At 38.9% G+C, this 12402-nt stretch overlaps 1 protein-coding gene across 1 annotated transcript in view; it reads left to right on the forward strand.

Annotated features, from left to right (window-relative positions):
• dennd3a (DENN/MADD domain containing 3a) overlaps positions 1 to 12402 on the forward strand; it is a 26926-nt gene that overhangs the window by 2649 nt on the left and 11875 nt on the right. Inside the window, exons 2-18 of the mRNA XM_005740591.1 lie at positions 2712 to 2810; positions 3318 to 3473; positions 5044 to 5179; positions 5675 to 5790; positions 5884 to 6014; positions 6123 to 6234; positions 6337 to 6456; positions 6542 to 6640; positions 6725 to 6844; positions 7318 to 7433; positions 8417 to 8572; positions 8698 to 8794; positions 8888 to 8991; positions 9796 to 9995; positions 10074 to 10233; positions 10437 to 10593; positions 10999 to 11221. Of these exons, the coding sequence (XP_005740648.1) occupies positions 2730 to 2810; positions 3318 to 3473; positions 5044 to 5179; positions 5675 to 5790; positions 5884 to 6014; positions 6123 to 6234; positions 6337 to 6456; positions 6542 to 6640; positions 6725 to 6844; positions 7318 to 7433; positions 8417 to 8572; positions 8698 to 8794; positions 8888 to 8991; positions 9796 to 9995; positions 10074 to 10233; positions 10437 to 10593; positions 10999 to 11221 (2284 nt within the window). The 5' untranslated portion in view covers positions 2712 to 2729. The remainder of the gene's footprint in view (positions 1 to 2711; positions 2811 to 3317; positions 3474 to 5043; positions 5180 to 5674; positions 5791 to 5883; positions 6015 to 6122; positions 6235 to 6336; positions 6457 to 6541; positions 6641 to 6724; positions 6845 to 7317; positions 7434 to 8416; positions 8573 to 8697; positions 8795 to 8887; positions 8992 to 9795; positions 9996 to 10073; positions 10234 to 10436; positions 10594 to 10998; positions 11222 to 12402) is intronic.

A 12402-nucleotide genomic window follows, 5' to 3' on the forward strand; every position in this document is an offset into this window, starting at 1 on the left:
AAATAGAAAAGCAGGAAAGGGTCAAACACTTTTTTACACCACTGTAATATATTCTGTGAAATTGTAGCTTCATATATCAAGTGCTTTTTAGATATTTATGTATGTTTTTTTAATAAAAGGCCTGTCCTCCTGCTTTTAGACTTTCCTTTCATACATTGAAATCCGCCACAATAATTTTAATGTTAATGTTTAAACTCAAAAACCTTTAAGGATAAAGGCTCGATACTCTAACTCCTCTTTCTCACCATAAAATCTAATCAGAATTTGCAGTTTGAGACACATACACCAACAAATCTAAATCCCAGGATGTGCTAGTTGAAACGCATTTAATACATAAAAAACAGTCCTGTAGCGTTGCGTATTTAAGCACACACTAACAAACAAAATATCACATCAAAAGACAACTAGTGACAATTTGTGACTGACATATATTGGTGTTTTACAGTAAAGGAAAGTAAAACGTGTGTAGTACTTTAACATGACATTTTTAGTCATAAAAATAAATACATGCTGCTTTAATTCAACTTTAATGCAGGGCTTAGCAAATATGATAAGTTGTACCACAAAAATATCAGTAGATGATACTATAACTATTGCTACTACTGCCCGTCACACCTCCCAGGGTATGGACCACCAAAAGTAGATCTCCAGAGGTTTCAGTAGAAAGCTTACCGTAATCCCAATAGAACGAAATTGTAATTGAGAAATTTTTATTTATTTTTTTATAAAGTCATTTTCAAGTCCAAGACGAATGCTTGAAGTAATGATAACAGCAGGAATGTCCAGAAGCATCATTCTGAAACACTGAAAGAATAAAAACTTCTAAAAGTAACCACATATAATATAAATAACATAAATGTCCAGCTTTAGTTCAGCGTTTAATATCATGAATTTACCAAAGAAATTCTAGGATCAGCATGTTTTGTGAAAAAAGAACTGTAAGAGCATCTATTTTTTTTTTTTTTAAATGTATCCACAATTGCTGAGAATCATCAAGTTTAAAAACTAATGCTGTGACTTTTCTTTAGCCACTACAGATGGAATCAAATGTGGCGATATGTCAGGCAAAAAAGTTTTTAAAAAAAAGGTTTGCTTACAGGATTTTTTGATGTTAATGACAAAACTGGTTTACTGCATCAGTGATCAAAGTCTAACATCTGCTGTTTGTGCGATTTAGATTTTTTAAATATCCTTTTTGCATCACATAGTCCAGATGAATGCAATGCTGTGTGCATGTGTGACAGCATGCATCCTGAGGAAGTTGTGGTGAAGGATTTTGTCTATGCTCTGACAAATCTTGTGGCTTTTATTTAGCTGATGCTTAATTTTACAAATTTGATTAATCAAAACCTAGTTTCTTTACGCAAAGTGAAACTCAAACTCCGATATAGACAGCATTTGGTTTGAGAATTTTATTAGTCATGGTTAAAATTGTTGAACCGTCACCACAGCTGCTTCACCTCTTCACTGTAGTCAGATTTACAGTTGGGGTCAGAAGTTTACATTTACTCATCATCTGCATGAATGTTGCAGGAATTTTTGACTTTGATTGCTTTGAACTGTTGTTTTTCTAGGTTTGAATGATTGTAGAGGATTAAAAAAACAAGAATTGGGTATGCAATCCACAAACACCAGGTCAAAATTTTACATACAGGCTCAAATAAACACATACACTCCCACCTCCTTTATTATTCCAACAACTTTGTGTAGCGTAACAGTATTACTGTCAACAAAACAGCCCCACCGCATGATACTACTACCACCATGCTTGACAGCTGGTACGGTGTTCTTAGGTTTTAAAGCCTCACTTTTACACCTCAGATCAAACCTCTTATCACTGAATCCAAATCAATCTTTGTCTCATCTGACTATTAAACCTTTCTCCAGAAAGCATTTGGTGGTGTTCCAGGCAGTTTCCGGGTCATGGCAGGCTTGAGCCTAGGTGGTTTTTGGGTTGGTCATGAACATTCTAACCAGTTTGGGTCTTCTTCTGGAGTTTGGCAAAGTGTTCACACATCCAAATAACTTACATACAGCTATTTGGACTGATGACATTGAAATCTGCAGGGTTTTTTTTTAGAAATGGCTCCAAGACACCTTCCCAGCTTGTGTAAACTTACAATTCTCCTTCTCAGATCATCACTGAGTTTCTTGGACTTTCCCATTGTTCTGAGTATTGGTCAGTCCAATGAGTGCTGTCAAACAAATCCCTTTAGTAGTTGCTGAATTGAAGAAAATCCAAAATTAATTAAAACATGTGCACCTAACTCTTTTTTTTTTTTTAAGCCATGGAAGATGTACACTGTACAATCATTCCAACCTGGAAAAAAGGTTCAAAGAAAGCCCAAAATTACCTTTACATATACTCATCATGGGCATGAATGCAAACTTCTAAACAACTGCACCTGCTAGTTCTCTGTCACTACAGTAAGGGTTACTGATGCATTTACCCTCAATAAAATCATGTTTAGTTGTGTGACATCATAACACGGTAACTCATCTGCAGATTCAGTCCAGAAACAGTCATACCTACTGTGAGTGGAATACCTAAATAAGCATCGTTTTAAAATACATGTTTCACTGACTTGACACGTTGCCTGATGTGTTAATACTACTACAAAAATTGCAGGGAAAGCTATCTCAGTATAAATTTTAGTTGTAGAAAAAAGCTCTTATCTCATCTAAATACACACTGTGTGTCTTTTTGGCAGTTTGAGTGCTTGGATGTGATGGCGGAGCTCCCATCTGGACTGCTTGAGGCATGTGTAGTGGTTGGAGCCCACAGTGATAAGCTTCGAGATATACACCAGGTATGTATGCAGACAGATAGTCTGTCAATCAAAGTCAGTCAAAAGACGGATAAAAAGTGTGACCATGCTGTTGAAGCAAAAACAGGCACACAAAGAATAAAAACAAAAAATCGTACATATTTCTGGGCTATCTGAATCCTTCCTGCAAACAAAAGCTCTTTTCAATACTTGTGGATTGTAACTCTAGAAGGAGCAGATTTTTGCTTTTATGTAGGTCAGCCTTTAAATCACAATAGCTGTGAACACTTATGTCCACAACATGAAGAGCATGATTCATTTCAAGTAGAATTGGGTGCGTTATGAACTGTTTGGCTAATCAAGTCTGATGTATAGAAATAATATCATGTATGCCATAATGCTTCTTAATCAGTCATACTTATTAATTTCAAAGAGTTTACAACCGTAGGTTATAGTAAGTGTAAGGGCAAAATAAATCCTCTGTATTGTTTTATATGTATGGTCTCTAAAACATGACTGAAAATATAAACATGACAAACTTCATTGCAGCTCCAACAACAGGGTAAGTTAAATGGACTCCCACTGTTGGAAGCTGAGGTACTGCAGGTCCATGCCCCGCCTTTTGTTTCCAAAGAGACCAATTCAAGCCAGGTGATTGCTCCAGCTTTCAGCCGTGTCCAGAGGAGGAGGAGCTTCATTAAGAAAGTATGCATCATCATTATTATTATTATTATTATATTACACAGGATCACAGAAAAACAAATTGTCTGCTGCTTGCGGTATTTCATGTGTCTTAAACTAAAGACACTTATACTACTTATACTAAAGCATACTACTGTGCTGAGTCCAAATCTGTAGTTGGATTTAGCCTAGGATGTCAGGTTCTGAAGTTATACACGATATCATTAGCTAATCATACAGACACAAGAAACTGATTTTATATTTGTTATACAGTCACTGTACATAACTACATTTTTCTTCAAAACTGTGAGAGATTACAAAAACTTGTTCACATTAACATACGTGTAAATAATAAGTTCACTTGAGTCTTTATGCAATGCACAGGCACTGTTCAAAAGTGCTTTAGACACTTGCTTTTGCGGTTGTGAGAGTCTGCACTTGACCACTGCAGAAACCAGCAGTAATTGCCCATCATGTTGGGGTTGAAGCTGCCTTGATATCTTGTCTCCGTGGTGTCAATATCCTTGTTGGATTGTTCTCCGTGTTCATCACTTACATCACCCATATTTGGACGGAAAAAATCCAGATGAGAATGCAAAAAATGCATTTTGAGTGACATTTGGCAGTCGAGTTGCTGATACGCTGCTAACATGTTGCTTACAAGTTCAACATAGTTTTCAACCCGATGGTTGCCAAGAAAGTTTTACACAACTAGCAGAAATGCATCCCAAGCAGAAAGTTCAAGCATGTTCAGTTTGGAGCTGAACGCATCATTTTGCAGATGTCAAAAATTCCAACAGCTCAGGAATTTTTTCCAAACCTATCCTTCAGATACTGGAGGCCATTTCCATTACCATCAATTGGCATGTCAAAGTATTAGGCCCAGTTTAATGTGAAGTGGTGGAAGTTACACTTTTAGTGGATCAACCAGTGATGCATGTAGCACATTGTATTGGCAAACTGTGTGCTCTTCCATTGACTCATGTGTCTCTTTCATTCCCACAGCATGAGCATTAGGAACAGAAAGCTTTTCGTTACTCTGATTGCATGGGGTGTATTTAGCACAAATATAGCAAAGATTGTCTGGATGGTTAACGCAGCTCCACCTACTCATCTTTAGGATAAAGCACACTAATAGACTTGCTAGCAAAATAAGAAAACAGTTCTGTAAACTATAAGCTTGCGCTTAGCCAATCTTGCATTGTATAGAGGCTTAGCAACTGCTGACCCTGCAGGAACACGCTGCTGCATGATGTGTTACAAACGCGTGCTTATTTACCATGTAGTGGCCAAACTGTACTTGACCTTTAACTTAAGATTTAGACGTCCTAGGTGAATTTTGACTTCAGATTTGGAATCAGCGCACGCAAAATCTTTGTTTTCCTGTGTTATTATTAGTATTATATAGTAAACGAAAAAACAGACTATCTGCAGAACAGTGGCTCAATTCCTTCACAGCAAGAAGTCCTGGGTTCAGCCCTGGGCAGGGCCCTTCTTTGCAATGCTTGAATGTTCTTCCAGGTTAATGCTGCATGTCTGGGCCCAGGGCACTCTTGCAAAAGAGTTTCTTGCTCATGCATTTTCCTTTTTGCAGAAGAGGAGAGATCGTGCTGCAGAGACTCTGTCTAATGGAGAAGCAGCCAATCGCGCTGAAGTGTCATCAGCAACAGAAGATATCAGTGTTCCAAAGGATTTGGATCTTATTGCTTTACCAGAGCTATGCTTCCCAGGTATTCTGTGTAAATTTCCATTGTGACAAACCAAACATTACTGAGGATTAAGCTGAATAGCACTGCTGCACACACTCATAATAAATACAGAATTACATAATAATCCAGTCTGTTGCTTGAGTAATCTATTCTTAGGCAATGACTGTATCTAGACTGATATGGTTTTACTAATGCCAGGTATTCTTCTTTCTTTCTCTAGTTAAGTCTTACTTAACTAGAGACCATCATGCTTAGATGCATTTTTCCAGTCTAAGCTCAAGAATCTGAAAATTTATTATGTGTTGCACAGTCGAGCATTAGAAGTCCCATTTTCCTGCTCTTTAATCTAGGTTTAGAGGCATTATGAAATTGCATTTGCATATAGCCACTTCCACTGGCAGCCAGGACGTTTCCACTCTTATTGCTTTGTCTCTTGGAGACATGGATTAAATTAACGAGCATCTGTGCATTTTGTTGTATGGCATAATCTTAAAATATCTTTTTTTTTTCATCTAGGTGGTCTTGAGCTAGCCAGTGAGCAGAAACAAGACAGTTATCACTTCCTGGTTTTTACTGACATGTTTGGGAACCGAACCCATGGAGTCGTTGTGCAGTACTACAGAGCTGTGCTGGTACAAATGCATACTCTCAATTTAACAGAAGGACATGCTAGGACTAATCAGTGCAGACAATCAGTATTACTCATTGGCTTCCTTTTGTGTCAGTCCTGTCAGGAAGGCGTCTTCCAGAACGGTCACAGGGGAAGCTCAACTAAAGCACGTTTCTACGCACCCTTTGCTGTGTGTATCATCTCCAAGTTCCCCTACTACAATGCCCTGAAAGACTGCCTGTCATGGTAACTTCTTTTGAACATACAGTTGATAAATAACCTTGACCTTGGTTGTGTTTTACTTTGTGCATTTAAATTAATCTTTCATTTGGCCTCCTGCCTGCACATGCTCAGTCTCCTGGTCCAGCTGCATACTGCAAGACAAGCCGATTTTGAGGAGACAGTGAAGGAGTTTTCAGCCAAGCTGTCCCTCGTGCCGTTACCCCCTCCTGGACAGCTGCATGTGGTCAGGAAAAACTTTTCGTTCTCCATCAGATAACTCCACCTTATTGTCTTTGTGTCAGACAGCTCTGATAGATCTTTATAGTAAAATTCTTCTCTTTGTTAGTCTTTCAGTCTTCGTCCTCTTCAAGTATATCTTCCATCAAGAGAGGATCAGGACAGTCCTGTTGTTGACATCGACCTGCATCTGCCTTTCCTCTGTTTTACTCACACCGTATTGCTCCAGGTACTGCATATGGCAGCGTGGTATTGCATTTAGCCTTTAAATATAGCAGAAAATATGAGATCCTAAGTATTTTTTCACTCTTCAGGTGTTATCCTACCTTCTCCAAGAGCAGCGACTGGTCTTGTTCTCCTGTGACTGGGCCAGACTCACTCTTGTTGCAGAGTGTCTGCTGTTGTACCTCCAGGTTAGTGTAAAGAACATCGTGTTAAAGTGCCCATATTGACTTATTTTTCATTCCTAAATATTTTAGCCGTGTTTTCTCTTTCAGCCTCTGTCCTGGCAGCAGCCTTATGTTCCCGTCTTGGCGAGAGGAATGTTGGACTTCATAATGGCTCCCACTGCCTTTCTCATGGGCTGTCACATCAGTCATTTTGAAGAGGTTGCTGCAGTAAGTACAATGCTGTCGTTATCAGCGTTTAAACATTAGGCTTTTTGTGTCTACGTGTGCTTTTTTTTTTTTTTTTTTAAACCATAATGAGGGAGTACACTCTTGGTTTCCTTCCTTGCTGACAACAGATAGATCGTGGAAACCTTTCTTATCTAAGGAAGTGGTGTTTTAAATATTTGGGGATTTTAGCTTAAGCTTATAATAATCTTTACAGTAATTACTAGACGTGCATTGAAGAAAATAAATAATAAATTACAATTTTCTTTGTAAATTGTCTCAGTTGAGCTCACATACAGCATCCAACAATAGCTGTTTGTTCTCATCTGTATTCGTCTTTATTCAAGCTGAGTCCACATATTCTACAGAGGCAGTCTGTTTGTCAGACTGAGATCTTCTGTTAGGCTGGATTGTACTCTACTGTACCTATTGTACCTACAATATATGTGTCTGTTTGTGCTCATTTGTGGGAATAGGAGACAGAAGACCTCATTCTGGTGAACATCGATGATGGCAGCATTCAGACATCGTGGTGCGAAACAGTCGACCTGCCTGCTATCCCTCTGGTTGCAGCTGAGAGCTTTACATCAAGGTAACAAACATGTGCCTCAATGTAAAAGTAGACTGCTTAACTGATACTGTGACAATAAAAGGAGCTATTATGCTTTTACTTATTTTGTGTACTCTTATAGTGTTGGTGCTCTTATTAGATTTCAGTAAGTTAGATCCGCAAATGTCAACACAATCCCTGTGAGCCAAGATTTTGTTTCTGACATTTGTGTCAAGCTGACATCAGGTTGGCACTGAACAGGAAGCGTTGGCCAGGGGGCAGCCAATCAGAAGAAAGTAGACATGGAGAAAGAGACCTTTAAGGAACAGTAGTTGAAACCATTTATTTCAGGCAGATGGACAGTATAAGATGAAAAAGGGCCTGTTGAGAATGTTAAGCTGCTCTAAAATAAGAATATGGAGTTGGAAATGGAGTGACCAGATCCCAACAAACTAAATATGCAGAAATTTGTGTGGGACAAAGTGGAACACATCAATAATGCTAAGAGGTATATTTAACTTAAAATACAATACAATAAATTCTACATGTTGGTGGCTTGTCATTTAGTAAGAACAGGACAAATATATTTTATTTCAAAGTCTCTTGCTAAGTAGATACAAGCTTTTTATCCTAATGAGTATGCATTAGGCTTGTTAACATTTTTCTGATTATAACAAAAAGCCTTCCCTTTACAAAAGTGCTTGTTCTGCAGAATCAGTCAAAATGTGGGACAGACACGAAATAAAAATTCTGTGCAGTCTAACATAAACAGCAACATCTGGTCACCCTAGCTAAAAATGAGCATAACATGTCTGTTTATAGAGAGAAGCATTATATGTTCAAACTGAGGTTTGGCATGCAACTCTTTCAGCTCGAATCACACCAGCTTTTGAACTAAATGTTACAACTGCTGCCCTAAAAACTGCCTAAATCAAATTACAAAGGCAGTGAATTTTTAAATGAAGTCCTTTTTTTTTTTTTTAAATACATATTTGGGATGTGTGTATGTCTGTGTCTGTTTGCAGGGCAGAGAGTCTGCAGCTTCATTTTGACCTGGAGCTGTGCCATCTTGCAGCTGGAACCGATGCTAATGGTCTGCGATCTCAACGCAGAGACTGGCAGAGACGGCTCAACACACAGATACAAAATATCGCCCTAGAATTGGTGGTCAACATCTTCAGGTACAGCTTTGCAAATGTCATAGAAATAAATGATTACTATTACAAACTGAGTATATTTAAAATCATTTTATCACTCTCCCTCTCTTTCTTTGCTTCAATTCCATGTATATGGATGGTTTTGTCAGTGGGGTGCAGGACTTCCTAAGCCATGAACACAGGGTTTTTAACAGCGAGGAATTTCTGAGAACGAGGGAGCCAGCAGACCAGTTGTTTTACAAGAAGGTACACTCCCACCTCTACAAACTAAAAAAGCGCCCACTGGTAAACACAAAAACGCTAACTGCTCTTACGCGTTTCTCTTTGTTGCTATCTCAGGTATTAGAAACTCACATCTTCCACTCATTCCTGCGTGACCGGCTAAACAGGAAATGGGACACCTTCAGCCGGATGGAGCAGAACACACGTAATCTCATGCACAAGTATGATAAGAGCATGATGTCATCACTGGTTTCAGTGTGAATGTTAATCAGTTCCAACATTACACGTTTCGTCAAACAATCTCAGGTGGTAGCTCTCAAACAGGTACAGCAGGTGTCCACTGTCTTAGTGTAATTTACTTGTGAGTCATTACTCAGCATTTTCCTGTCTGTACTCCTTGCAACATACAGAGGCTGAAAGGTGCTCATGACTCATGAAACTCATAATGAATAACCAGATTGAATGACTTTTGTTGCGGTCATGCATTTGTTCCAGTGCTGGTTGCAATTGACATTAAATCAGGATTTTCATTAGAATACTTTGCTTTGGAGATGTTTTTACTGTCATCGCATAACATGTCAGCTAGTTTGCTGACTTGGCCTCTGGGGATAACAAGCTTCCAGTGCAGGCAACAGATTTGTTGGCCAAAAATTCCTCTTCTGTCCTTGGTCATAATTTGCAAATTCATATAAATAGAAAATAAAACACCATAAAAGACAAATACATAGAATATGATTGACAACTATGTCAGAATAGATTTTTAGCAAATCCAGTCCTTTTTTGCTGTTTTGCACATAGTATGCAACCAAAGCCAGCTGAAGCATGATTGGTCAGTAAAACTCAGACTTTTTTTTTCATTCAGATATTTGTTTATAGAGATTTTACAGTCATAAATGACATGTTAAAAATGCACGCTATCCTCTGTAAATAAATAGATTTGCCTGATTCAATTACTTTCACCTGCTTGCTGTCATCACCAACCATAAAGAAAACACAATCTGTGCCTCAATCATTTTTCTATTCAGGAATCGTGGAATGACGGAGTCTCCCCGGCGTCCTCCCATGTCTGAGCTATCCAGGTCTGGCTACAGAACATACGCCAGCCCTGACAACAAGCTGAGCAAAAGGCTGGGAGCCAGCCTGCCAAATCTGGTGCAGTCTGTCAGTGAAACTTTACCCGTCATCAGTCCCAGAACAGTCTGCAGGAAGATGACACCTGATATTGGTCAGTCCCAGTTAAGGAAAAGTGAAAGTGATTTAGCCAAGTAGCAATCAGTTTCTAATTTTGTTTGTCTCCCTTCAGGTTTAAAGTCCCCCAAGAAAGCAGTGAAAGTTTTCCGTCTTCCAGAATTCCCTCCTCCGCTGGCCTACCACTATGTCCAAAACTATTATTCTGACATGATTGCTTCACTGGGGAAAGCTATTAATGCTACACCACCGGAAGAGTCTGCTCTACTGGCCAGGTACGAGAACGAAGAAACCTGAAATCTCATATAAAGTAGAAATTTATAAAAATGTACAAGGAAATAGGTTCACGTTTCTTCAATAAATTGTATTAATTTTTGGATGGATGGATGGATGGATGTCTCTATTTAAGTCAGTTTAACAATATCTGAACCTTATATGGTGTCAGATCCCTAACCATCTCATCTATTTCTCTGTTCAGGTACCATTATCTGCGTGGTTTGGTCAACACTGTGTCCAACAGGCGTCTTGATGCATTAGAGGACTTCCAGAGTCTGTACAAGACAGACTCTGATATTTTTCCCTCTCAGATGGTTAAGTCTTTAGTGGACTCGCTGCCAGAGTCTGAACGTTTACAGGTCAGTTCAGGTTGTCATGACTGTGTGTTTTACTCTCCCTGCAGATATAAACCCTGTTGCCTAGAACCACCTTAGTTAATTACATCTTTAGCCACTTAAACACGATATACTTGTGTTTAAGTAACCATAGTTTTCTTCTTTCTTTACAAACTACCCTCAGTAAGATTGTGAGGTGTTAACAGCATCAAATATCATGTCAGCAACTCAGTTTCTCATCACAGGATAAGTAGGTGATTGCAGATTATTTTAACAATAATGACTTTCGGTGCAAAAAAGGGCAAGTCCACTGCTTCCACCTCACCTTCTAGTCTAAATGAAGTCCATCTTAGTTGTTTGTGTGTAATCTTACTGACAGTTAAATAAATAAACAAAGGCCTCTGCCATAATGTTGAAATCTCCCGACAGGCGGATAGAAAGGCCGAACTCAAACGGCTTATCAGTCGGGTCAAAAGGGACCAGGAGCGGGAATGTGCGGGCCGTGGAAACGGGCACGAGGAAGGCGCCATAAAGAGATTCCAGCTGCCGACAAAATACATGCAGCTTGAGGAGTTTGTGAAATGTGTCCAGGAGTCTGGCATTGTTAAAGACCAAGGAACTATTCACAGACTCTTTGATGCTCTAACTGTAGGTAGGTACTTATTTATTTGACCAATTACCCTAAAAGCTGTGAGAAGTCTCAGGTTTTTTATTTGAATTACACATAATTTTTGGGGGGGCGGAGCCTGCTTTGTACTCTCTCACTAAAGCATGTCAGAATTGGTAAATCACACATGCACACACTCGCAGGATGTTTCCTGTGTCCTTGTCCTTCTTCCTCTCTTTTTCCAAGCAAATATTTATTCTTCGGGTTAAACATTACCTCACTCTTTCTTGAAGGCATAACCAGAGCTTCACTGGGCAGTCGTTGCCCTATGACCTCTTTTTATTTGCTGTTTACTTTTTGCACATACTCGAGGTGTTCTCAGTCGGAACAGAGGTGACTTTTTCAGTAAAAGAAGCATCAGTTCACAAGGTGCAAGTAGTTCCACAGTCCCTGATCTGACAACTTTCATGTTGGCTAAGATTTTTCTTGTGTTTGGTTTTAGATATTAAAGCTTTGGCGTGTGTAGTAAAGATTTTCAGTTCCAGTAGTAATAATAATTTGGGAAAGAGTGTCACTAAAACATATGTGATTGGAAAAGAAGGAAGGAAGCTTACAGTGAGAACTTATCTTTGCCTGCACACTGGGATTTTGGAAAACACCTTCTTTCTTTCTTCTTTTTTTTTCTGTCATAACATGTGACAGGCTAATGTCAGGTTTTCCTTTCTACTTTCACTGCGGAGGATAAGATTCAGAGTGACATCAACAGGATTTGGATCTCCTTTTGCATTGTAAATGTATTATAATTACTGTTTCCTATTATAAGTTCCTGTTGTATAGTCACTTAAAAAAGTGGTGTTTATATAAAAATGACTACAACATAACACATGGTTATGTAGTAATTTTAGAACGTGTTACGAAAGCGTTGATGTTAAATGAAAAAGGCAGTCAGGCGGTGACTGTGTGTGATTCAGTGGGTGAGAACATAGTTTCGTATCTCTCTGGGTGGTTGTTTGGGTGTGGGGGTGCACAGAGGTGATGCACTGTATGTGGCCATTGTTGGAGAACAGTAGGGATTGCAACTTGCAGTCGCTCACTCTGCAGGCATGCTTGGAAAGAGAAACAGAGCTGACTCAGAGAGTAAGCAGATGCCTGTTTATAATAATAATAATAGAAATAATAATGGATTGGATTTATATAGCGCTTTTCAAGGCACCCAAAGCGCTTTA

The sequence above is a fragment of the Pundamilia nyererei genome, unplaced genomic scaffold (genome assembly GCF_000239375.1).
Source record: "Pundamilia nyererei isolate P.nyererei 1_Seehausen unplaced genomic scaffold, PunNye1.0 scaffold00102, whole genome shotgun sequence".
In the NCBI taxonomy this organism is placed as follows: Eukaryota; Metazoa; Chordata; class Actinopteri; order Cichliformes; family Cichlidae; genus Pundamilia; species Pundamilia nyererei.